At 40.3% G+C, this 25,546-nt stretch overlaps 1 protein-coding gene across 1 annotated transcript; it reads right to left on the reverse strand.

Moving 5' to 3' along the window:
* Positions 1 to 9,103: 9,103 nt before the first annotated feature.
* LOC109199993 (C-type lectin domain family 2 member B-like) lies at positions 9,104 to 13,938 on the reverse strand. The gene is made up of 6 exons (XM_019355368.2): positions 13,866 to 13,938; positions 12,332 to 12,448; positions 10,659 to 10,706; positions 10,089 to 10,228; positions 9,658 to 9,764; positions 9,104 to 9,478 (listed from the first exon to the last, which is right to left on the reverse strand). The coding sequence occupies exons 1-6, from the start codon at positions 13,936 to 13,938 to the stop codon at positions 9,361 to 9,363; spliced, it is 603 nt and encodes a 200-aa protein (XP_019210913.2). The 3' UTR covers positions 9,104 to 9,360.
* Between the last annotated feature and the right edge of the window lie 11,608 nt (positions 13,939 to 25,546).

The raw sequence follows: 25,546 nt of genomic DNA on the forward strand, positions 1-25,546 counted from the left end.
TTTACTTTGACTTTGACTACCAACATTTCAACATATCTTCAAACCTCAGTATGGCTGAGCTTCACTGACTCCTTTCACAAAGTTTTATGATACTTTCCAGAGTAAATAAAGATTGATGTTTATCACTCATTGACAGCTGAGGAAAACAGTGTGGAGTGTCAGCCTTCCACAGATAGGAAAAAACTGTGGGGCAAATCCCGTCCAACCAGTGGCAGAAGCATGCAGGCTACCTGCCACTGTCATGGGGTCCAATCTAAATGTTATGTTTTTTGTCTCACTATAACATGTTTGTCATATAGCAGCCACTTCAGCTATAACTATGCACTTGAACTGGGTGGGTAAAAATAAGGATCCCAATGAAAATGAGCTAAAAGCAGAAATGGTAAAATATCTTGTCACCGCCAGTTTCCTGTCATGTTGCTTAATATAATCAAAGAACTATGAGCGGTCTGAAGCAACCATTGAACATATACTCAACGACAGAGAGCCATGTTGTCAAAAGCCTGTACTAAAAACATGTCATGGTTCTGGGTCACTGTGACCCAGTGTTTTTGAGTTCTTGTGTTTTGGTGTCATTTTTGTATAATGGTTTATGTTTTAGGTTCATTAGCGGTCTTTATGTTAGTCTGTCTTGAGTTTCTTATTTTCATTTTGGTTTCTGGTCTTTTAGCTTTGCGTCTCTGTCCTTTGTGTCCTTCTCTGTGTGTCTGTGTTTATGTGTGTTTGTGTGTCCTTGTGTCTTCTTTCCTTTTTCACTTCCCATGTTCTCATCCTTATGTTTAATTCCATGTCTCCCCTGCCTGTCAAGTTTATTCCAATGTTTCCCCAGCCCGTCACGTCTTTCCTCTCGCTCTCTCTTTTTCTGTGCCTCGACCCCCTTAACTGTTTCCACGTCCCCCTCATTATCTCATCTCATTATCTCCTTGTTCCATCTCGTTTCCCTGAGTGTTCTTTCCTCTCAGTTCCCGTGTCATGTAGTGTGAGTTAGTCTGCGTCTTAGTGCTTCCTGTTTTAATCTGATAGTCTCCTGTCTGGTGTGCGTCATGTTCAGTTTTGTTTTCCCCGTCGCTTTACTTAGATTACATTCAGCTGTGTTCCCTCCTGTGGCTTGTTCCCTTGTTTGCCCTTGTGTGTATTTATGGCTTGATTTCCCTCTGCCCTCCGTTGCGATCTCCCTCATACCCGGCTGTGTGTTCTGTTCATAGTCTAGTTTCTAGGTTTTCCAGTTTTCTTTCTGTATTAACTTTTTCCACCCGACACAGCTGTGTTTTGTGTCAAAGTCATGTCTGTGAGTCTGTGTTTAGGTCCAATCCTGCCTGCTTCATGCAGCTAATTCTCAACAAAACTAAGATTTCTTTATCTGCCTTCATTTAAGGAGGCATTCAGGGTCACCTGATCCAGCCTAACTATATGCTTTATCAAAAAGGAAAGTTTTAGCCTGCAGTCTGAGAGCGAAGTGCTCTAACAGGGTGATACGACACCATAAGGTCATTAAGATAAGATGGGGCCTGATTATTCAAGACTTTGTATGTGAGGAGCAGAATTTTGAATTCTGGATTTAACAGGAAGCCAATATAGCAGAAACATGCTTTCTCTGAAGGCTTTTCAGTGAGTTTTTAGGACATCCTGATAATAAAGAATTACAGTAGTCCAGCCTGGAAGTAATAAATGCATGAACTAGTTTTTCAGCGTCACTCTGAGACAGGATATTTCTAATTTTAGAGATGTTGTGCAAATGGAAGAAAGCAGTCTTACATATTTGTTTAATATGTGCATTGAAGGACATGTCCTGGTCAAAAATGACTCCAAGGTTCCTCACAGTGTTACTGGAGGCCAAGGTAATGCCATCCAGAGTAAGAATCTGCTTAGATACCATATTTCTAAGATTTTCAGGGCCGAGTACAATAACCTCAGTTTGATCTGAATTAAGAAGCAGAAAGTTAGCGGCCATCCAGGTCTTTATGTCTTTAAGACATTCCTGCAGTTTAACTAATTGGTGTGTGTTACCTGGCTTCATGGATAGATAGAGCTGGGCATCATCTGCATAGCAGTGAAAATGTATGCTATGTCTTCTAATGATGCTGCCTAAGTGTAGAGAATTCTAACAATTAGTATAACTCTGAGGTGTTGATTCATTGAAACTAACATAACCATCCTGCTGTAACCAGGTTTATTAAGCCAGAGTAAAACAGTTTTGTTGATCAGTTATTAAATCATGTGCTCACAGAGATTTGGAAGAGAGACACCTAATGTCTAATAATCCACATTCTTCATTTGTTTTCTGCTGGTTTGGGTGCAGACACAGTCACTAAGTACACGGGGTTTTGGGGAGATAACACTACATGGTAATAAAATTTCTCACAGCGTGTCGTGATTGCAGCCAGAATCAGCAGATACAGCACTCCCAGGTTCACTTCAAAGCCTCTGAAACTGCTTCTTTTCCCAGCTGGAAGCTTCTTCTTAGTGCCATCACCTAAGGGAAAAAAAACAACAACTTTTTTATATAATAATATTACTGATTTCTTTTTAATTGAGATTTTTAATTCTGGTGCATGCCTCAATTAAATGGATCTGCCTTGTAGTAATAATGACATTTCCAACAAGTTAATCTTGTATATTTGAGAATCACAGGAAATCAGGTAAAATGTTCTTTGGAGGAAATCAAGGTAGATGTAATATGGTGCAAAATCACATCTTTAGTTTATTCCCACATGTATTGATTCTTCAACAATGTCTGACAAATAAAGAAAAGGACAATATCAGTAATGATAATTATGAATAATCTTATTATTATTATCTTCATAATTTGCTCACAGGACGACTTATTTTGAGATGTTAGGTCCCAGCCAAGCAGGCATAGAGACCACTTAATGATCTCCACTGTTTGCTAGCAAAACTGTGCGTTCCTCAGCCAGTTTCTGGGTGGTTGCTGGCAGTCACAAAAAGGAGTATGTCGCAAAGACATTATGCTGCACCATTAATTTCCTAGTACTGCAACAGTTGCATGAAGACCCTGGCAGAAATAGAAACTAACGTGTCAACTATTCACAAAGCTGAATAAAAGGTGCAAAGTGAACATTTAATTCAATTCAATTTGAATTCAGTTTTATTTATATAAGGATGTCCAGATAATAATATAGATACAATAATACAATAATACTGATAATAATAATTACAGTAGTCTGGCCTTAAATAATTCTGCCATCCTTGTGACACAGGAAGATTTTTAATCTTAGAGATACTGTACAAAAGGAAAAATCAGTTTAACTCATTGCTGTGTGTCACCTGGCTTCATGGACAGATAAAGGTGGGTATCATCTGCACAGCAGTGGTAATGTCTGCTATGCCTTCTGATGATACTGCCTAACAGAAGCATGTATAACGTAAACAAAACTGGTCCTAGCACAGAACCCTGTGGAACTCCATAATTCACTTTTGTGTATGAAGAAGATTCTTCTTTAACATTCACCTTCAAAGTACAAGTTGAACCTTTTGAAACAAACTGGCTTTAGCAACTTTAACCCTGAAGGTAAATGTTCTCTGTTTCCAGTTTGCATCACACTTGATGCAACACACTTGATCATTTCCACACAAATGCTGCAAGACCATGGGAATCTGCCAGCAACTGGCTTGTGCACATTTTTCCATAGTGTACAAAGGCCACCCATGGGTTACTAACTTGTCTCTAGGCCTGGGTCACTAAAGCCTCGAAAAAACCTAATAGTATAATTGGCTCTGAAAACAGTACTTCAACTTGTTTTCTGAGGTTATTTGTGCTCCACACAGTTTCTAGCAAGAGTTTGTTTTTTAAACTTCTGTTGCAGCACCGAAGAGCTCCTGCTGGATGAGCCATTAGAGTCATGCAGCACTTCCCTCTTTTATTGTAAACTTTTAAAATGTTCGCTGCTTCCTACTTACCAGCTTCTTGTATCCCAACATCAGGATGCTGTTCTCCATCATCTGTCATCTGCACCTCGCTGTACTCTCTCTCTCGTCCATCACTGTGGGTCCTTCTGCTGTATTTCACTCTAAAATCTGCTGCAGCTTGAGTTTCTGCAGACATCTTGGTGGGTGAAAGTATTTGATGAGGCTTCGATGTCTGTCTGGTTTGTTTCCGAGTCGGGCAGCTTTTAATAGACATCAAACAGGAAGTAGCAGCAGACCAAACCACAAACAGAGGGGCCAACTTCATTTCTGCTTTGCATTGTGGTTAGCAAACTTTTTACTGAGAGTTGATTTAAAAAAAAAAAAATCTGCATATAATGCCTTTTTCATGAGTCCTCCTGGTTTCATGACTCTGTGCACATCATAAGTACATAGAAGCACATGAGTGTCACAGGAAACATGAGGTTGGGCACTGTGTCACTGGTGTGTTTCCCTCAGCACAGACTGGCCACCACAGTCTCTTCAGTTCACACACTTTATTTTCCAGCACACACATGAAATGTTTCTGACTGAGCTGCTCTGCTGTTGAGCCCGACAGGGAAATGTGTTTTATAGGGTTTAGTTCCAGCTTGTCCCAACCGCTCCACAGTGAGCTTATCCACTTACTGCATCTGTCTTCAGGTCTGAGTACACTACCAAAACAGAGATGCAGTCACTCTGTTTTTCAACTGAAGCTTGTTGTGTTCACAATTTCAGAAGGAATTTCAGGAGAAAATATCTGTGTATTAAAAAGATTTAATTTACTCTTGCAGTTGAAATTCCAAGTTTACAGCACTGGACTGATGTGATACCACAGTCAGCCTCACACCAAGGATGACCCTCAGAGCGGTCTGCACAGTTTTATACTACAAGAAGAACATGTATTATTATGACTATCTTCTTCCAGAAGCGACGTGGCAGTCTGCTACGAAACAATTTTCACGTGTATTTAAGCACTGCAAAATCCCTCTGCACTCTACATCATTCCTATAATCCTGATTCATCTTGTTACAGTTCACCTGGTGAAGGGCAGATTCTGTCTTTTTTCCCAGGGCATTTTAGTATGACACTCTTTGATTACCTCTCCATCAGAGAATGGAGAGCTGTTGTATCCATGGTGTACACAGCTGGGACAGGCTGCAGCTCAAGTTCACGTATTGTCATCCGAGTCTCAGTGTGTTTTTGTTACTTCCTGTTTTATTTTGATAGTCTCCCATCTTGTGAGTGTTGTATTCATGTTCATGTCTCATCAGTCAGATTCTGTTTAGCTGTGTTCCCCAGGTGTGTCCACTCTGCACTAATCTCATCCTGAGTATATTGTGGCGAGCTCAGACAAGGAGGAGACAGAGGTATTGTTTGGTCTTGCTTCCCGCGAGCTAGCCAGGGAGCACAGCCGTTTATTAGCCTTCGGGCGAAGAGCACACACACTAACACCCACCTCGGCGCAGCAACAACAACAACAAAAAAAGGCGCTCTCTCTCCCGGAAACACACAGTCGCAGAGAGAGCGTCACCTGTAACCATGGCAACATGACAACAGAACATAACTGTCTATAACAAAACCCCGAACAGCCCTGGCCCGCTACAATATATTGTGTGTCTCCCTCTGGTCTCTGTCATGTTGTCCCATCAAGCTGTGTCCCTGTGTATTTCATGGGTTCTGTCACCTCCCAGTTGTTTCCCAGTTCCATAGTTTCTCGTTTAATTTGTTGCCTGAGGTTTTGTTAGTGATGCCCAGATGAAGCTTCACAAAGCACTGAAGCTTTCCATCCAACTGGCCCACTTATGAGCCGAAGCTTCATGATGCTTCATTTGCTCTACTGTGCCATCAAGTGGACAATAAATATAAAACAGGCAAAGATGAAGCTTTGAATAGAAGTAATTAATGAATGTGATGCCAATACATACATTCCAAATATGATCTTAATCTGTCTTTATGATACAATGTCCAGGTCAACATTTAATTTATTTTTATATAATAATAACTTTTTATTTTTATTTAATAATAACTTTCCCACTGTGCTGGGCTTCAGTCAGTTTCTCTTTTTTTGAGATGATTTCACCTGTTTTAGAAAATACCCTTTCACAGGGCACAGATTAGAATTAGAATTAGAATTCAACTTTATTGTCATTGCACATGTCACAGGTACAGGGCAACGAAATGCAGTTTGCATCCATCCAGAAAGTGCTTTAGTCATGATACAGATATATTATAATATAAATTAGCAACAATAGAGATGTGTAAGTATATTACAGAAATGTGTCTATTATGGTATGTTATAATGTACACAGTGTGAAGTATGTTATGAATATTCTATAACTATAAGTATGTACAGGCTGTAGTGAGTACAAGGTATGTACAGGCTATGAACAGGATATAAATATGAAATAAAAACTATACAGAAATCTGAGATATACAGTTATACAGAAATGTGAACTATGTAAGTTATAAACAGTTGTGGGATTAAAAATTATCGTATGTACAGAATGATTATCTACACAGAACTATGCAGTAGTGGTAAAGTGCTAGTGGTTGTGGGTGTGTGTATGTTCAGTCCATGAGTTTAACGTGGGTCAGATGTCAGGAGGCAGAGTTCAGGAGTCTGACAGCTGTGGGGAAGAAGCTGTTCCGGTGCCTGGTGGTCTTAGTCCGGAGGCTCCTGTAGCGCCTCCCAGAGGGCAGGAGGGTGAAGAGTCTATGTGATGGGTGACTGGGGTCTCTGATGATTTTCCCAGCCCTTTTCAGACACCGCTTCCTGTAGATGTCCTTTATGGCAGGAAGTGGTGCTCCGGCGATGCGCTGGGCAGTTTTCACGACCCTCTGCAACGCCTTCCGGTCCGAGGCAGAGCAGTTCCCGTACCAGACTGTTATACAGTTGGTCAGGATGCTCTCGATGGTGCAGCGATAGAAGTTCACCAGGATGTCTGAGGACAGGTGGTTCTTCCTCAGAGTCCTCAAGAAGAAGAGGCACTGGTGAGCCTTCTTGACCAGCTTGGAGCAGTTGGTCATCCAGGTGAGATCCTCGGAGATGTGGACTCCCAGGAACTTGAAGCTGCTCACACGCTCCACAGCCATCCCCTTAATGTGGATGGGTGGATGTGGGTCAGCATTCCTCCTGTAGTCCACGATGAGCTCCTTAGTCTTCTCGGTGATGATGAAGCAGGTGTAGCCAGAGAAGCAACAGCAGGTTTATACAAGTTGGGATGAACATTTTCTGTCCTTCCCAGTACTCGTGGGGATTCTTCAGTCTTCCACTGTTTGGTTCATTTTGGTATGTTTGGACCTCCACTGTTGTGTCTGCAGTGACACTTTGAGTCCTCGTCTGCAGGACTGTGGTGTCCAAACAATGCCAGAAAAACTGAAACCCCCCACACCACTTTTATATTTCATGATTAAAATTAAAACAAAACACAACATGCAGTTAAACAGAATCAACTTTCTGGTTTATGTTGAACATTTATTTAACAAATTATACAATATGTATTAATTTTATTTTATTCATTTATTTATTCATGATTTGAGTTTATGAACTCTACTTTTTCACAGATATTTCTTTGGTGTCTTTTTGGACAGAAACCATTGAAACAGTAAAGAAAGTGGGGGGAGAGAGAGGGGCTGAGCTGCAGCACAGAGCCTGGGCTGAACACAAACCTGAGACTCTGTAGTACTTTTTACTGCTGCTAGTTTTTCTGTCCTGACAGATGTGATGATCTGATCTGTGCTCTGTGATGTGCTGGAGACTTCAGATTGGTCACTGATGATGTCAGATGTCCTGTGGTTGTTTTTCTAACATGGAAGTATTTGAGGCACCTGTGTTCCCCTAATCTGTTGATAAACTGATGGGGAGGCTGTGCAAGTAAAGCCTTGTTTTGAGTACATTTTCCTCACTGGTTTCCACTTTAGGTACTGAAAACACATATTAGACACCAGTTATTTATTTTGTGATTTATATAAATATATTTCATATAAACAGTCAACATGCAGTAAAATAAATATCTAAATATGTATTTTTCTGTCTGAAAAATAATAATGCTGCTCTATGTTCACTGTATCTCAGCACCTGTTTGTGTCACTTCTTCTGATGCTGCAGACCGCTGTGTTTATTTTATATTTGAATTGGCCTTTTATATTTTCTTCTACTGTTTCTATTTTGTTATTCCTGTTTAAGAAAGACATGGTACAGAGAGAGTGGATCTGCCTGTAGCTGTCTGTGGTGCTGAAGCTTTCAAACATTTCATACCAACACTGACTACAACTGTCACCACAGGGGGGCAGCATAGAGCCAGAGAGTGTTAGTGTAGCTGTTCACCCCTATAGTAAGAAACAAGAAGACTGATGAAGGAAAAAGCTTCTTCCACTGGTGTAACACAGGTTTGTATGAAGTCACACTAACTAACCAGCAGTAACCCACATTTGATCAAAGCAGGGGCAGAACTTTAATAACAGGTTATAATGTGTCATCACAGTTGTTGTCAATCCAAACACACTTTCTGATTTTTGCTGTTTATTGTAAAAGAACAACACAGTTGTGGTCTGACCTGATGCTGTAGTGCAAAAACAACTATACAAATGTGAGCTCAGTGCAGACTAGATGCTGACTCACTGTACCATCCTGTGGTACAAAGTGGTATTACATGAGTGTACAGGCTGCATTAGCTGCTTAGAGGATGCTCACTTCAGTTCATATATAAATGTGTTGAACATGACGTCAGAGATATTTTCTTCATATTCTGTTGATGTTTTTAGTTTTGAAATATTTTAAAGTGTTTCCAAGTTAAATGTTGTACCTTTAATAAAGCGACACTTAGAGCTCTGAAACTGTTTTCTTTCTTTTACAATTTAAACAATAAGTTACTGAATAAGTTATTTTATGTGTAATTAAAGTCATCAACACTTAAAGCCTTATATGAAATATTTGTTTTTGCAAATCAAAATACAACTTCCATATAAAATGCAAAACTAAATATATATATGACTCACATAACACAATTAACATTTAATGTCTTTCTGTCACTTTCACATATACAGAAGGTATAAAAATGTCCTTTTGATATTCCAGCTGATCAGAACCTTTAAAATTCTTATTAATCAAACATATTTTTTGCTGCACTTTTAGAAACAAGACATTTACTGTAGTTTTAGGACCAACAGACTGATGAATAAACCAAGTAAACCAAAGTAAAGACAAGCTGCACTTTGACTTTTATTAGAACAATTTGCTGGAACTACAGAGTAATGAAGTACTTCAAGGTTTTGTGTGGATGACTTCCAACCTTACTGTACAGCACAGAGCACAGAGGGACAATATATGTAATCAATATATGATGCAGAATGAACAAGTAACAACTGTGAGCTGAGTCTGAGGCTCATGCAGGACATTTCATAGTGAGGTGTCTTTGGTTGGATTATTCAAACATTTACATCAAAGCACCAAACTCATTTCTCACAGATGAAGGTCTTTGATTCATAAGGACCTTTTGTCCATTTCCCATCGCTGTCACAACAAGCTGCATAGTAAACCAAAGTGTCATTCTGCTTTCCTGGTGCCCAGAACCTGTCAGAGAGATCAAATATGATATTAAACTGGACTAAATTAATTCTGCGTTTCTTTACATTCAGTTTGTGGGCTGTTAAAAAATATCTCAACTCATGTATTGCTGATCTAACTTCTAAAGTATGGTTCTGATAACTTCAAGTAAAAACTCTGACAGCATTGTAATATAAAAAGCTCACATTTCTGTCAGCAGTGATCCATCCACCCATTTCCATTCATGTTTCTGAGAAGTGCGTTCCAGACCAATCCAGGACTCTCCTCTCATGTTCAGTTCATTGATAAATTCCTGTTTGAGAAGAGACACAAATATTGTCTCCAGTCATAATTCAGCACTTCTGTTGTCGTAACATCATCTTGTGAATCTGTCTGAAGGACGAATAAATGTGATGAAACTTTTCAGTTCTTCCATTGTGCAGAAATCAGAAAGAGCCAAAGAATCAATGAAAACATAAACTCTCAATATGGAAACAAAGAATAAATAACCCAACAGATAAATCCATCAGAGTGGAGACAGGAAGCAGGTCACAGACTGACAGCAGGTCAAAAACACAACTAACAGATGACTGTCAGCTCCATCAAAGATCACACAGACATGAACAAACACACCCACCTGTTCCTCTTTGCTGTTTATCATCACCAGATCAGCTCCTTTATCCTGACAGTCTCTCCTGCTGTCAGACCAAGTTTTACTCTCAGTGGATTTAAAGTAACAGCTGCTTCCAAATCTCGTCCATCGATCAGGACACTTCTCTTAAAGTCAAACACATGTTTTAAAAACAATGTAATTTCACTGAGTATCAAACTGAAAAGATCTGTAATATCAATGTATTATTATTATAGTTATATTCTCCTTTTCCCTCAACATGATTTAAATTCATTTGAACTCATCACAAAACATTAATAATTAAAAATGATTCAGTCAGGTGATCAGTGTGTAAATCTGATGTTTATAACATTAGTTTAACATTTCTAACCTACTACTGTGTCCTTCAGATAACTTTCTTCATCCTGCAGCTGTTTGTATTTTTAGATAATAATCACATCATAACTGATCTGTAGCTGCTGCAACTGACTGTTGTCGGCCTCATACTGACAAACAATTGATGAAACAGTCAAAGAACTATGAAGATGGAATTTTGGTAAACATGTTTTTACTTATTCGTTTTTAAATATTTCTTACCTGGACAGTTGTTGTTTCGGTTCTGCAGCTTCTGTTTTATCGAAGTGACTAAAATATGTGTTTAGAAATTTAACAAGACACAGACTGAAAACATCAAATCTACAACCGTAAAACACAACAACATCACAACCATGACTGAAAATCACAATCACACTTTTGTGCTCACTGTGTTTGTAATTTACATGTGGATGTTTCTCCTCTGATGGAAACAGCTGAAAATGATAAACTCTTAAATGTCACTCAGGCAGGAAGTTTTAGTGCGATATCAAATATTCATCAGCCAATCGTTTAAACTCATCTGAAAATTCAAACATGCGATATTAGTTACATATATGCGTCTGAGACAACAGCTGCAAAACAAAAAAAGAAGACATAAAACTGTTTTCAGCATGAAATGATGTTGGTCTGACTGAAAGCAACTATAATATTAAAACAGGAATCACAGCAACATCAGAAAATTAAGAAAAGCTCAGTAAGAGATGAAAACAGAAATAATCTTCTTCCTCTGCTTTGTCAAATATATCAATAAGAGTCAGAAACTTGTGCAGCCATTGTTCTTTAACATGTCCTGTGGGTGGAGCTGTTAGAACTACAGGAAATCTGATGAGCTAAATACGTATCAACTGTGAACAAAAACCACTGACAAGATTCAAAATAATTGTTCTCAGTGTGGTGGAAGAAGGTGTTAGAAATGCAGTCGGAGATGTTATCTTTAGGTTTTTGAAAGAACAGACAAGCTGCCGTGGGAACCAACACTTCCTCATATCAAAGGTGTTTCCATGTGATCAGGTACTTCCTGTATCTGCTGTGGCAGAAGGACACGTTCTGGTTGTGAAGCTGCATGTTTGTTGGCTGCTGGGATTCAGTATCAGTCATACATTCATTTGCAGCCAAGATCCCATCTTTGTACCTCAGACTGCTGAAGACTCACACTGACTGACTGCAGCATCTCATACAGCACACACAGCATAAGTGTCTATGATACAGTAACAGACTGAACTTTGACCTGTTGTTATGACTGTCATCATATTTGTGTCATTTTGTGTAACTGCTGTGTTTTTCTGTTCCAACCTGCCACACCTGTGCAGCTCTCACTGTGTGTTTCCTGTTTCACTCTGAAGGAGTTTGTAGGGCTGAGCTTTGACTGTGAACAGTTTCTCCTGTTTATGTCAGTTTGGGAGGTCAGCTGCTGTCATTTGGTTTGTTTCTTTAGTTTCAATTCATTTAAATAATATGTGAGTTGTTTCTTGACTCACTTAAATGTAACACCTGCATTTGAGCTGATCAATAAATACAACACATATTAACAACAACACCCAGCCAAGGGTGTCCCTCACACCAGTGTTATCCTAATGTCAGCAACAAACAGGTTTAAATGGGGAGGGTTGTGTCAGGAAGGGCATCTGGGGTAAAATGCCAAATCAAACATGTAGATAATCAATAAGATTCCTACACTGGTGCTGTTGGTCAGCAGTTTGTGGGTTGAAACTGTGATCGTGAAAGAGGGTGGAGGTGTTTTTGGAGGAAAGGCTAGAATATGGAACTGAGTGTAGGTACTTTATAGGGGTGTGGCTGATGTATCCAAGGATGAACAAGGCGGTCGTGAAAATATATTTCAAGGGGAGGATAAGATAAAAGTGACTTATAAGAGTGGTGCAGATATCTTATCTTACAGCGTATGGAGAGGATGATGATCCCAGCTAACATCAGGAGGCACAGCACTGCTAGACCCAGTGCAGCACATCTGAAAGAGCCCTTCTGGACTGAAGGAGGACTCTTAGTCTTTGGTCCTGTTAGAAAACAGTGCAGATGTTGGTTTGGTGTTATTTCCTGTCACTCTGCCTTTAATAGACCTGTGGTTGTGGTTGGATGAGCTCAACCTCACAAAATACTAAAATATATCTGCATTGTGATTAACCCTCAATCAACCAAACTATTTATCCAAGACTTTAACTGACTAAAGTGACAGTGGGGTTATTTATGACTTCATATTTTATTGAAGAATACATTTTTAATGGTTTTTTGTTTATCATATACACACTGTTTTCTATGAAAGATGTTTTACATTTCATTACTTAATGCATAACATTAGTTTTTTCTTTGAAAAAAGAGCAATAAAGAAGAAACTGTGGCTTGTTAAAGAAGGTCTTGATGCATTCTCAATCATCCAGGTAAGTAAATCTCCAAAAGTTGAATCTGTTCATCTGGACGTAGCGTTTTCAGTGGGAGAAACGTTTCGTCGCTCATCCAAGTGACTTCTTCAGTCTTGAGACTGACTTAGATGAGCTACGTCCAGATGAACCAACTGAATCAACCTTTGGAGACTTGTTAAAGAAGACTTCTTTGTTCTGAAACCACGTTTGCCTGAGGACACAGAGCTCAGAAACAGGCAGATAGTATTTGATTAAAGGATCCAAACATTGTCCAAACATCCCTGAAAGCAGCAGTGTTGTCCAAAACCTTCCTCCCTTTGCTGGATTGTCATTAATTGAGCTGAATGTCCTTCAGAATATATTTTAATCTTCCTCTGAGTTTGTTAGCAGATCTTATGACATCAACACTCTGGTAAAGAAGGCCCAGCAGTGGCTGCACTGGGAGTTCTTAACCAGGACCTGAAGCTGCTGCTGGCCTTCCACCGCTCCTCAGTGGAGAGTGTGCTCGCCTCCTCCTGAGTGTTTGCTATCCAGGGGCCACAGCGGAGAACAGGAAGGCTGCTCAGAGGGTGATTGCCCTGCCCACAGGTGACCCCTTGCATGCTGCCCACCACCTGTTTGACCTGCTGCCATCTTGTCGGCACCTCAGGTCAGTCAGGTCCCACACCTCCAGACTCACTAACAGCTTCGTCCCCTGGGTCATTCGGACTGTTAACAATCACTACCCACCCCTGCTCACCAATCTGAGCCATGGTCTGAGTAACTGTGGACTCTATACTCCTCTGCAACCTATTCTCTATTGTACCTGTACAATGACAATGAAGAGCTATTTTATTCTAATTTATATTCTAAAGTGTCCAAATGTGTTTTCTATTCAGTGCTATTGGTATAAAAAGTCAATATAAAGAAATTATGTTAAAAAAAGAAAATAAATCAGGTAAAAAGTTTGATTAGAAAAAAAAACACTTGCAGATGTTTGATGGGCTGCAGTTCATTGGGATTAAAAGCTGACTGGAACAAACTGGAAGTAAACATATTATTACAGATGACTTACCTCCTCCTTGTGATCGAATTCCAGTGTGATCAAAGTCTGCACTCTCATAGATACACGTAGTATAGATATCCATCTCCTGACTGACACACTGAGCAGGAGTTTAAACTGTACTCTATCTGTTGTGCACTGCTAACTCTGGCAGATACAATGATATCCTGTCCTGACACTGATGTCACTTTTGGCCGGCCTTCTTCCTGCTTTCAGAACGGAAGAAACTTTTCAGAAGCAACAAAGAAACACAAACCCACAAAACCTCTGCTGTGCTGAGTGGAGCATTTCTTTTTCTTTATATTTGTAAAGCCTGAGAAAAACCATAAAAACACTTAAGAATAAATAAATGTTTCTCTTTTCAACAAAAAATGAGTTCTTGGAGATAAAAGTCTTCACAAACACATTCACACTTATTTATTTTGCATTTTAGAGAAACTGTTAAACTGTCATTGAGTGTCATAGAGATGATGATGTGATAATGTTTGCATTGCTGCCCCCATCAGGTCAAATATTTAAAAAAAATGTTTTCTTCCTCTTTTGGTCATTCTGTGACCTTTGTTGAAAATAACATGCAGGACAAAATGCATGGTTTAAGTTCAGTGCTCTGAAGGTTTTGAGAAAACAAAAGCAGAAAACCAGAAATAAACACTGACTATATAAAAAAAAACGGATGTCCCACTGTGGAAAAATGAAGCCAATGTGGAAGTGCCCCAGACCTCCAGCTTTTCTAATAGCCAGCAGGGGGCGATGCCTCAGGTTGCAAAAAGCTTCCCAGTTGTACAGCAGTCAACGAGGAAAACATTCATCTGACCTTTCTTTGTGGTTTTATTGACTCAATAATTAGTTTTACTACTTTTGTTAATTTTGAAGTTAATGTTGTCATGGTTACTCTGTGTGGCAGGCGGGATGTAGGACCCAAATGTAGGACTCGTACACAGAATGAAACTTAGAGCAGTAGCTTTTATTGCTGGGAAGACTTTCCATAAAAAATAAATGTCACAAAAAATAAACCAAAATCACAAACATGAAAACTAGAAACTCGACACTAGAAAATAAGAAACATAAAACAGGTACTGAATACTAGAATTTCATCAGGAACACAAAGGGAGAAACAGCACGGTGAGGGTATGACGCGACAATGCACAGAGGAAAACATCGGACTTAAATACACCAGAGAGTAACGAGGGAATGGGAAACAGGAAGCAGAGCTGAGACTAATCTGACATGATCATAATCTGACATATCTGACAAAGGAAATAAAGTGGAATACACTGAAATAGGACACAGACTGTCAAAGTAAAACAGGAGGCAGAACATAGAGACGCATACTTGACAAAGGGATACAACAGGGAAAAAAGAGCAAACATGGAACACAGAGACGAGCGACAAACTGTGACATGGAGGCACGACTGACTGGGGAGACACGAATGTAGAAAAGACAGCATAAGTGACTCAACGTGACTCGTGGAACACACAGGAGGCACAGTGCAAAACCTCCATCCATCCATCCATCCATCCATCCATCCATCCATCCATCTTCTTCTGCTTCTCCGGGGCGTGGGGGCAGCAGCCTAAGCAGACCTCCCTCCCTAGCCACCTCCTCCAGCTTATCCAGGGGAACACCAAGGCGTTCCCAGGCCAGCCGAGAGATATAATCTCTCCAGTGTGTCCTGGGTCTGCCCCGGGGCCTCCTCCCAGAACCCGGAACACCTCACCCAGTAGGCGCCCACGGGGCATCCTTGTCAGATGCCCGAACCACCTCAGCTGGCTACTTTCAATGTGGAGGAGCAGCGACTCTACTCTGAGCCCCTCCCGAATGGCCAAACTTCTCACCCTATCTCTAAGGGAGAGGCCAGCCACCCTTCGGAGGAAGCTCATTTCTGCCGCTTGTATCCGAGATCTCGTTCTTTCAGTCACTACCCACAGCTCGTGACCATAGGTGAGGGTAGGGGCGTAGATCGACCAGTAAATTGAGAGCTTTGCTTTTACACTCAGCTCTCTCTTCACCACAACAGACCGGTACAGCGTCCGCATCACTGCAGCCACTGCACCAATCCGTCTGTCCATCTCTTACTTCCTTCCCCCATCACTCGTGAACAAGACCCCGAGATACTTAAATGCCTCCACTTGGGGCAGAGACTCGTCCCTGACCCGGAGTGGGCACTCCACCCTTTTCTGGCTGAGAACCATAGCCTCAGCCGGAAAAGGGTGACAAGGTGGGGCCAGGTTTCACAATGAGCTCACCCAAAACCCTGGCTGATTGTGACCCTGTCAGGAGTTTTCCTGTATTGCAACCCAGGTTGGAATAAAAAGGCTCAGACAGGTTTACGTGTACACGGTTGAGGGAGACTCGCACCGCTGCAGTAAAAAGGAAGAGTCTTTATTCAGAGAGCACATACAGGAAGAGAGAAAATAGAACTGCAGGCTTCCTGTGTAACTTCCCCATTTAGGAGTCTGCACAGAGTTGCAGAGGTTAAGCTGAATAAGAAAGAGCAAACACATTTAGATAATGAAATGTACTTTTAAGCATAACATAATAAAAATCCTAAAATCCTAAGAAATCCCTTAACATTCCCTCCTGTTGTTTGATCTTTCCTTCTATATATGTACATAGCAACCACTAACAGTGCATCAGTCTATGGCCACTCGCAGACATCTTTAGCCAAGACATCATAAAATAGTGGGTTCTGTGAGTATGTTACATCCAAGTGTCTGTCTCATTATCATCTTCATCATTCTGTGATAGGGTGATGAAAGCATGAATTGAAGCAGTTACCATTTGTGATACCATGTTCTTCAAACAAGGTATGACACATGAAGTGAAAAGACACAATAACAGTATTATAACACCAACAAAACAAGTCCTTTAATCAGCAGGGACTTCCAAGAGCCACGTAAGCCAGTCTTGTTGTTGTGCATCCCGAAGTTGTCTGAGTATTTTCAGAGCATCAGTCATGTTCGGTGAGTGCACATTATCTGGAATGTATGTGCAACATGTGTTGTTAAAGAGGACACCTTTCTCCTTTCTCGGCGAGAATTATGTCCAATGCTACCCTGTGTTGCATTACTGCAATGCGCAGAGCGTCAATCTCTTGATCCCATTCGTCGTTGAATTTACATGAAGCAGTCAGAACCTTTTGTCTTTCAGTCCAAAGTTTAAATTCCTCTGGGACATCGGAACCCCATATGGAATCATGCTGCTTGAGGTCTGGGTCTTTTCCTTGTTGTTGACGTTGATGTTGACGTGGCGTCCATGGTTATCTTGAGAGTGTGGTCAGATATGAAAATGGGAGCGCACAGACCTGCCCAATTCCCAGGCCATCCCTTGCACCCAGAAGGTGCCATTTGAGATGTTGCTGCTCTTAACGGGCCCTCCAGGAGCGTGTGCCTGTACTGCAGTTGGTGGTGGTGTTTCCCATTGGCGCGGATCCGTTCTCCTGGCGGTAGCATAGGCTGCGGCTCAAATTCCCATTGTTCCCAAGAAAGACTGGGAACGATTTAGCCTTACTTCTGTGCTTCACTTTCAGGTCAACCCAGAACCATTCGTCACATGTGCCGTTTCGTAGTCCTATCTGGAGAGGTTCCTCATGGTTGACCACGATTCCCTGGAATTGATGCCCACGGCTGGCGTAGCTTGCGGCACACTTTGCTTGAATTATGTCCATTCCCTTCACATACAAGGTGGCGTACTGTGTCGCTGGGGGCATATAGGACCAAACATAGCAGTCCTTTCTGGGTGTGCTGTCATGTATATATCGATACCATGCGTTAGGAGGACTAGGAGGACGAGTGTCTTCATGATGACCAGACACACCTGTGACCTCTGATGAGTAGACTACTGGCAAGAAGAAGAAGGCGGGGTATACCCGATCAGCCCTCCCTCCACCAATAGATCACCATACAGGAGTTAGGGGTGTCGGCGTCTAAACATTTAGGTTGTCACTCACTTTTTTGCAGAGGCTTTGATGGATCCAGGACGGTCTTTCTGCTATTTTGCAGGCAGTATGTGGACCTTCCCACCTTGGTGAACTCCAATTTTTCCTTTGGAGTACTTTGATCAGGATCCAATCACCTGGTTTCAACCTGCAAGATACTGGAGAGTTGTTTAGAACGATCTCTTTATTTTCAAGTAATTTAGTCATCCATTCGGCTAGTGTAGTTTCTCTTATTGACTTATCTATAGGTTTATCTATAGGTTCACTTGTGATTGCTAGTGGAAATAGTCTACCGTGAATGATTTCAAAAGGTGTGAGTTTCTGAGAACTTTGTGTCAGTCTCATCCACATTTTTACCAGGCCTATACACTCAGGCCATGGTCTCCCTGTTTCTTCCATGCATTTTCTCAGTCACTGTTTTATTTCCTAGTGCTTCAGAGACCTTACTGATTACTTCATTAACAAAATGTGTCCCATTGTCTGATCTTATCAGAGTGGGGATGCCATATATATGCCATATATTGAAATAAAATGGTTGCTACTTTTTGGTGCATTTTGCTACTGAGCTACTGAGATGGCATCTGCTTTTTTTACTGGTTAGATTTCTGGCCATTTTGAGATCACGTCTATGATCTCTAGAGCGTATTCTGAGCCTTGGCATTCATTCAGCTCAATAAATCCCATGTGGATTGTATGAAAAGGAGGAGGTGGTGTGCATTATGTGCATTATGTTTTTGGCAAATCTTAAATTTTATCTACCACTCCTACCCCCCCCTCCTGTTGACAATAATGCTGCTGATATGTGTAGGGACTTTGGTAGTATTGGTTTGCTATTACAGGTCATCAAATTATTTTCTGGCTGTGCTCCACCTTTTAACCACCTCTTTTGTTCTCTAGTTGGTGCGGCTTTCTGTTCGTTTATAAGCACATCAAGTGGTATTTGCATTGGGGAGTCAGACATTAATATGTCAATAGTTTGTTGTGCTGCTGCTTTTGCGGCTTTGGTCTGCAAAGTTATTGCCTTCAGTGACCTTTGAACTGTTTTGGCAGTTTTGACAGTGTCTTTAGAAGATCTCAAAGTGTTGCACAGCTGAAAAAACATACTGTCTGTCAGTGTATATATTTATATCTTGGCCTGCGTGTGTGAGGATGTCAACGGTTTCGCTTCTACAACTCTATCTGCTGTGGTTACTGCATAGCCTACACAGTTTCGTCCTAGGCTATTCTTAAGTTACTGAATGCTTCTTCCGCTTTCTTCTTTGTAAATGCAACACTACATTTTGACTTAAGGCATTTTAGGCAATTCCTATTTTAGGCAATTCCTAGGCAATTCCTATTTCTCAAAGAATTCATACATCTTACATATTTCAAACTTTTAAGTTAGGAAAACCTTTGCATAGCTCATAGCTCACAGCTCTAAAACTCGTCATTGTTAAATCATATGCCTAATCATGATATGTCACTGTGATCCACAAGTATGATCACAAATTTGTCTTCCAAACTCACAAAACAAACAAATTGCCTATGGCATCAAAGCTTTGCGTTCATATTAATTGAGCGTAAGCTGCTTTCTTCATTGCAAGTGTTTATTGCCATAAGGTTTAATTCATGCAGCATATCACTGAGTTCTAAGTTCAAACTATCTCTTCTGACCCTTTCCAAAAATAATTTCACATATAACAATTTGAGTATGTGTCGTCTATTCATTCTATTCATAGAGTCTATTCATAGAGTTCTGTTTCTCTCTGTGGGCTGTCTTGACACACCACAGGCACACATATATATTTATATACATATTTCCTGTTTCTGCAGACTAATCGAACTCTTTTGTTTCTCTTTGTATTCCTAGTCTATAAACCCTCTTTAATTCTGCTAAATCTTGATCTAAAAACAATACACCTTTATTTCACACACACTTTTAAATTGAGCTCTTTCAGACATCAGGAATCATCACACACACTTCCACTCGTTCACTCACTCCACTATGAACCTTTGTAGTGTTATTATTACTTATGTTTTATTATTTTTGTACAAATCACACCCAATCACTCAAAACCTACAACTCACAGCATTTACACAGTTAAAATCACTCAAAATATGCTTCCATACGAGTATTTCAGACATGCTTTTCAAGATATATAGAGGTCACTCACTGTACATCCACAGTAATGAATTCAAACTCTATTTATACAATTGTAGTGAGCAAAACCAGCATCTCCATGCGCGTCACCACTCCTCATTAGCTTGGTAGTGTCCACATATTTAATTCAGCTTCTCATTAGTTGTTAGTATAGGTCTTCATCTTAACAAAGTCTCATCTAAGATGACAGGTTTACAAGCAGGTCAAGTGTCTATGCACCTGATTAGTGTAGTTATTTCCTTATTTTCTTCATCTCATATATCATTGTACTGAGTTTGAGCAAACCTTAAGCTTGAATCAGACTACTTTTAACAATCTTCCACCTCACATCATAACTGACTGAGGTGCCTCTTCCTATTAATAGTATGTCATTATTAATGTTATCATTGTATTGTTTTTCCTTTTTTATAACAGCAATAGTATATTACAATACACTACTTCACTACTTTACTACTAATATACAATAGTATATTAGTTTATATTTTATTTATTTTATTATGTATCCATCACGGGTCTGTGTGAATCTGCAGCTTTACACCTTCCCAAGCTGGAGACATTTTCCTTGGCTGAACAATGACACAGCCTTAATATGCCTTATGCATCTCTCTTTTTTATTTGATATATTTTGTGTGAATTATCTGGTTTCATGCATTCTATTCATTCTAGGCACGGTCGTCATGCCAACTATGTTTCATTGTTAATACCAGTTTACAGGTTGTTAACCTTCCTATTATCTCCTATTATCATGCTTATCGCAGATAAGCTCTGCTTTAATTTAAGTTAACCTTAATTTAACCTTTTGTTTATTCCACTTCATTCCACTTTCCATGCTTTAAAATATTACAGCTCTTGTGTATGCTTTGATTTCTTTTTAGCTTCCTTTTCAGTATTTATTCCTGCTTGGAGGGTTTCTTATAATTTAGTTAATGCATTTTCCCTCCCACGTGGGACATTTAGGTTTTCTTTGGATTTCTCCATTTATATGCACTAATTTGTCCGGCACCTGGACATTTCTTTTCTAACCACTGCTCGTCAGCAGTGAGTTTTGAAGCTTCATTACCCATTTTAATCCTTTTAATTTTAACACTTTACAACTACACAACTGCGGCACCTTCTCTGGCACGAGAATCGAGAGTGGTAGTTGACACGCCCTTCTACTTTCAAGCTATTCTTGAAAGCGGTGTCAACACAACCTGTTTCTCTCTTTTCACCAGTACTTGGGTGGCCAACAGCAAACAAAATCGCAGAATAGTTCAGCCTCCTTATTGTGCTGTAAATTCAACTTATTCCACCAACAAAAATGAAACAACAACCTTTTCAACGCGTACTACGTCTTACGGACCAGGTTTATCTAAAATAGCTTCCAGCCCCTTTTTCAGGCGAGCGTTTACTTTTAGGAATGCTACCAACCCCTCTGGGCGAGCCTAGACGTTTTACGCGAGGTGTCTGAGTGTTAATATTCACCTGGTTGCTGCCGGTCTCTCAGGTCAACCTCATCGACCCCCACCGCCGTGGACCACTTATAAAAACGCTGGCCAGAACCCGAATTCACGTCTCTGGACTTTATCCTGTACCTGGACAGGAGCTGTCGACAGACTTCAGCGCGGGCTTCTCACGACGTCGGGGCTTGATGAGGCTTTCCTGTGGGGTCACACAAAGGTCGCTGTGTCCCATCCGGCTCGAAGGACCAAGAAATGTCAGGAGTTTTCCTGTATTGCAACCCAGGTCGGAATAAAAAGGCTCAGACAGGTTTACGTGTACACGGTCGAGGGAGACTCGCACCGCTGCAGTAAAAAGGAAGAGTCTTTATTCAGAGAGCACATACAGGAAGAGAGAAAATAGAACTGCAGGCTTCCTGTGTAACTTCCCCATTTAGGAGTCTGCACAGAGTTGCAGAGGTTAAGCTGAATAAGAAAGAGCAAACACATTTAGATAATGAAATGTACTTTTAAGCATAACATAATAAAAATCCTAAAATCCTAAGAAATCCCTTAACAGACCCACACCCACTTTCACACCTTGGCTCAGGTGATTAGAGGATCATCAGGGGGTCCTTTTGTCCCTCTTTGGGGGGGAAACTCCCACTGGGTTTAAATCTGGGACTCTCGGCCATTTGACCTTAGAACTGAAGAGGTGAAACGTCTTCAAGCAACTTAAAGAAGTCCAGACGCTTTTCTTTGCAAACTCCGTTGACGGTTATTTCCATAAATACTACATTCTGGGTTGTATTTCTTAACGTTTTGTATACTTTCTAATCTCGATAAACATCATTCAGTGAATATTTTATATTAGAAAGAAGCACCGAGGTCACAGCAGCCTACGCTCCATCGATGTTGGTTTATTATGTGTTTATTCCTCTGTTCTACATTCTTACTGGATGTTTGTCTGTATCAGTATTATTATAAACACGACTTTAAGTGACAGCGCTGCAGAAATATTCATATTCTCTGTTTTGTGTCGACACATTTGAAGCTTTTAACGATGTTTCATGTAGATTTGCCCCTGACTCTGAGAGGGAATGTTAAAGTCCCATCATGACAAACGTATCACCATCACAGTCCTGAAGGCCAGAGACCTCTCGCTGGTCTCGACACGTTCCTGAAATCAAATCCCCTCAATTTAAGATGTGTGTGTTTCCCTCTGAGAAATGTCAACACTGAAAAGTACAAACATTTGAAATGATATTTTTAGTTATTATACATATAGATAATGATTTCTAATGTTTTAAATTAATGACACAAACCAGCAGGCTGGAGTTTAATCAGGACAGCAAGATGATCAACCTGCTGTCCTGACGAGAGAATCACCTGCTCCTGTCAGGGTTTCTGGGTCATTGACCCAGTATTTTTAGTTCACGTTCACAGTTTATCTTCTGCCTGTTTCACTTCCTGTTTTATTGTGTTAGCCTTGGTCTGTGTGCATTATGTTCAGTCCTCTTCCCATGTACCATTAGTTCATTATGTTCAGCTGTGTACTCATCGGTTTCTAATCACTCATCTCTCAGCCTGTGTATTTATGTTCCTCAGTTCAACCAGTCCAGGGTCGTGTCATTGATGTTCTCGTGGTGTTATGTTGTCGTTTCCGCCTGTGTTCAGTTCAGCCAGCCATTCAGTCTTTCAGTCAGTCAGTCCTTTCGTTCCTGCCCTGTTCATCCACGCTTCATAATAAACCATCTTCAGTTCTCCACTATCCACGAGTCCTGCGTTTGGGTCACTTCCTCGCCTCCACACGACACAAAACCTGACAGCTTCATCTTGTGTTCGATGCTTCACAAGTTTGTTTTTTGTTTTTTCTTGTTTTTCATGAATTCATTTCTCTTGCAGGGACCTCCTGGAACTAAGGGAGAGAAAGGTGAACGGGTGAGCTCTCTGTCTTCATGTTGTTACTTTCACTCAGTCACAAACGTCCTGTCTGCTAACCTGCATATTGAGATATATTGTTGTGTTGCAGCAGGAATGTGAAACTCAAGGATACGCTTTAAGGAAAAAAGAAGTTCATAAACAACCGACATCCATCAAAGTATTAATGTATTTTTTATTAATATGCAGTAAACATTAGCCACTGTTTCCTTCTTTGATTAAAATAATGAAATATCAGCATCATCCAATAGGTAAATATAATCTGTGTAAAGCATAGAAATGTAAATTTTGCATATTGACTTTGAATTAATCTAAAAAAAGCCCAAAATCTCATCGTTTTCATTCTTCATGCTGAAAGCTCATCACAGGCTTCATGTATTTGAGTTTCACAAAATAAATTTACTTTAAATTTGCTGTAACTTAATATTTGACACAAGCAGCTGCTGCAAAACTGCTGAAAAAGAAATGAAACAAGTCTGCAGATTTATGTGTAAATTTCAGTCCTAATAATTATATTTGAGTCTGTAGCGCCTTCATAAAACACAGAATATGAATCATTTAAAAACACTCCCACATAACTGAATGTGTTTTATATGAACATCGTGCGGTTTTTCAGGGAGATCTCCAGTCGACAGCATCAGTTCAGGCCATTGCCAGACAGGTCTGTGAGCAGCTGATCCAAAGTGAGTTTAAAAGAAACTTTGTTATTTGTTAATAATAATAATAATAATAATAATGATAATAATAATAATGTTTGAACTGAACTGTTTTCAGGCCACATGGCGCGCTACAACAGCATCCTGAACCACGTGCCGAGTCCTCCAATCCGCACAGTTCCCGGACCACCAGGAGAGCCTGGTCGAGAAGGACCCCCAGGACCACAGGGAGAACAGGGACCCCCAGGCAGACCAGGCTTCCCAGGACAGAATGGACAGAATGGGCAACCAGGAGAAAGAGGTAAGTTTAACCAAATAGTAAAACTCTGTTACTGTTTAAAACAGAGTGTGAGCTGAGGGGCTGCCACACGGCCCAGTATAAAATAAATACAAAATGATTTTGAACTGCAAACGATGCAAAGCTGCAGTGGTTCAGTCTAACAGCAAATACATAAATAAAAAGTCAGAAATGTGCAGGAAAGGTCGACCTTACAGACTTTCTCCATGTTACAGTGTATCTGTCAGAAATGACACTAAATAAAGAATGAAAACAGTTTTTCTTTCTGTTGTGTTTCCAGGGCAACCAGGAGAGAAGGGTGATAAGGGATCTCCAGGTGTTGGTGTTCAAGGACCCAGAGGACCTCCAGGACCACCTGGTAACTTATTTTCCTGCTAAGCCTTTCTGAACCATCCCAGTGATGCGGTGAAGAAAGTCCTGAACATGATCACCTGATTAGTAAAAGAAAACTCTGTTTCACATGTTTCACATGGATCATTAACATGTTGTAAAATCCACAGAATTCAACAGAAAATATTAAATTTTTATTAAACGTCTTACGATAAGTGACATGCTAAGCTAGATTATTATTTTTATTAGTAGTAGTAGTTTTGTTGTTGTTGTTTTTCTGAACTGAACCAAAAAAGTAAACAAATTGTGTCTCTAACTTTGAATAGTTGATATAATTTTTTTTCTATAGTTTTAGTTGTTGAGGTGTTATTAAGTTAATTCTGAGTGTCATTTAAAAATGTCTTAAACATTTATTACCTGGAAAAGTCTAGAAGTATTTTGGCTACATGACTCTGACCATAAAACCATTGAAAACATCACTTTGATAGTTGACAAAGTATTTTTCTGTCTGACTGACAAAACGCAGGAGAAAATGAAACACAAACACATGTTGTGATAACTTTGGGCTCACAGTCGGGGTTCTTATGGCTGATGATGAGTTTGACCTCACAGAGTGAATCTGTAATTCTAACATTTGTGTTTTGTTTTCTAAACTCTTCATCCTCTTCCTCCCAGGTCCCCAGGGACAGGGCAGACCAGGTAGCTCTGGACCCTCAGGACGACCTGGAAATCCCAGAGTACCCGGTCGGCCCGGAGCCCCCGGTCCCATCGGCCCCCAGGGGCCTCCGGGTTACTGTGATCAGAACTCCTGTGTGGGCTACAATGTTGGAGGTACGTAGTCTCAGAAATATGAGGAAACTATGATCCACCAGTGTTATCAAGACTCTAATTGTTGAGGTTTTTAATTGTTATTATTATTAATTATTATTATTGTCAGCCACATGATTAAAGCAGCAGCCTCCACCGTGACTG

This window comes from Oreochromis niloticus, unplaced genomic scaffold (genome assembly GCF_001858045.2).
Source record: "Oreochromis niloticus isolate F11D_XX unplaced genomic scaffold, O_niloticus_UMD_NMBU tig00007340_pilon, whole genome shotgun sequence".
In the NCBI taxonomy this organism is placed as follows: domain Eukaryota; kingdom Metazoa; phylum Chordata; class Actinopteri; order Cichliformes; family Cichlidae; genus Oreochromis; species Oreochromis niloticus.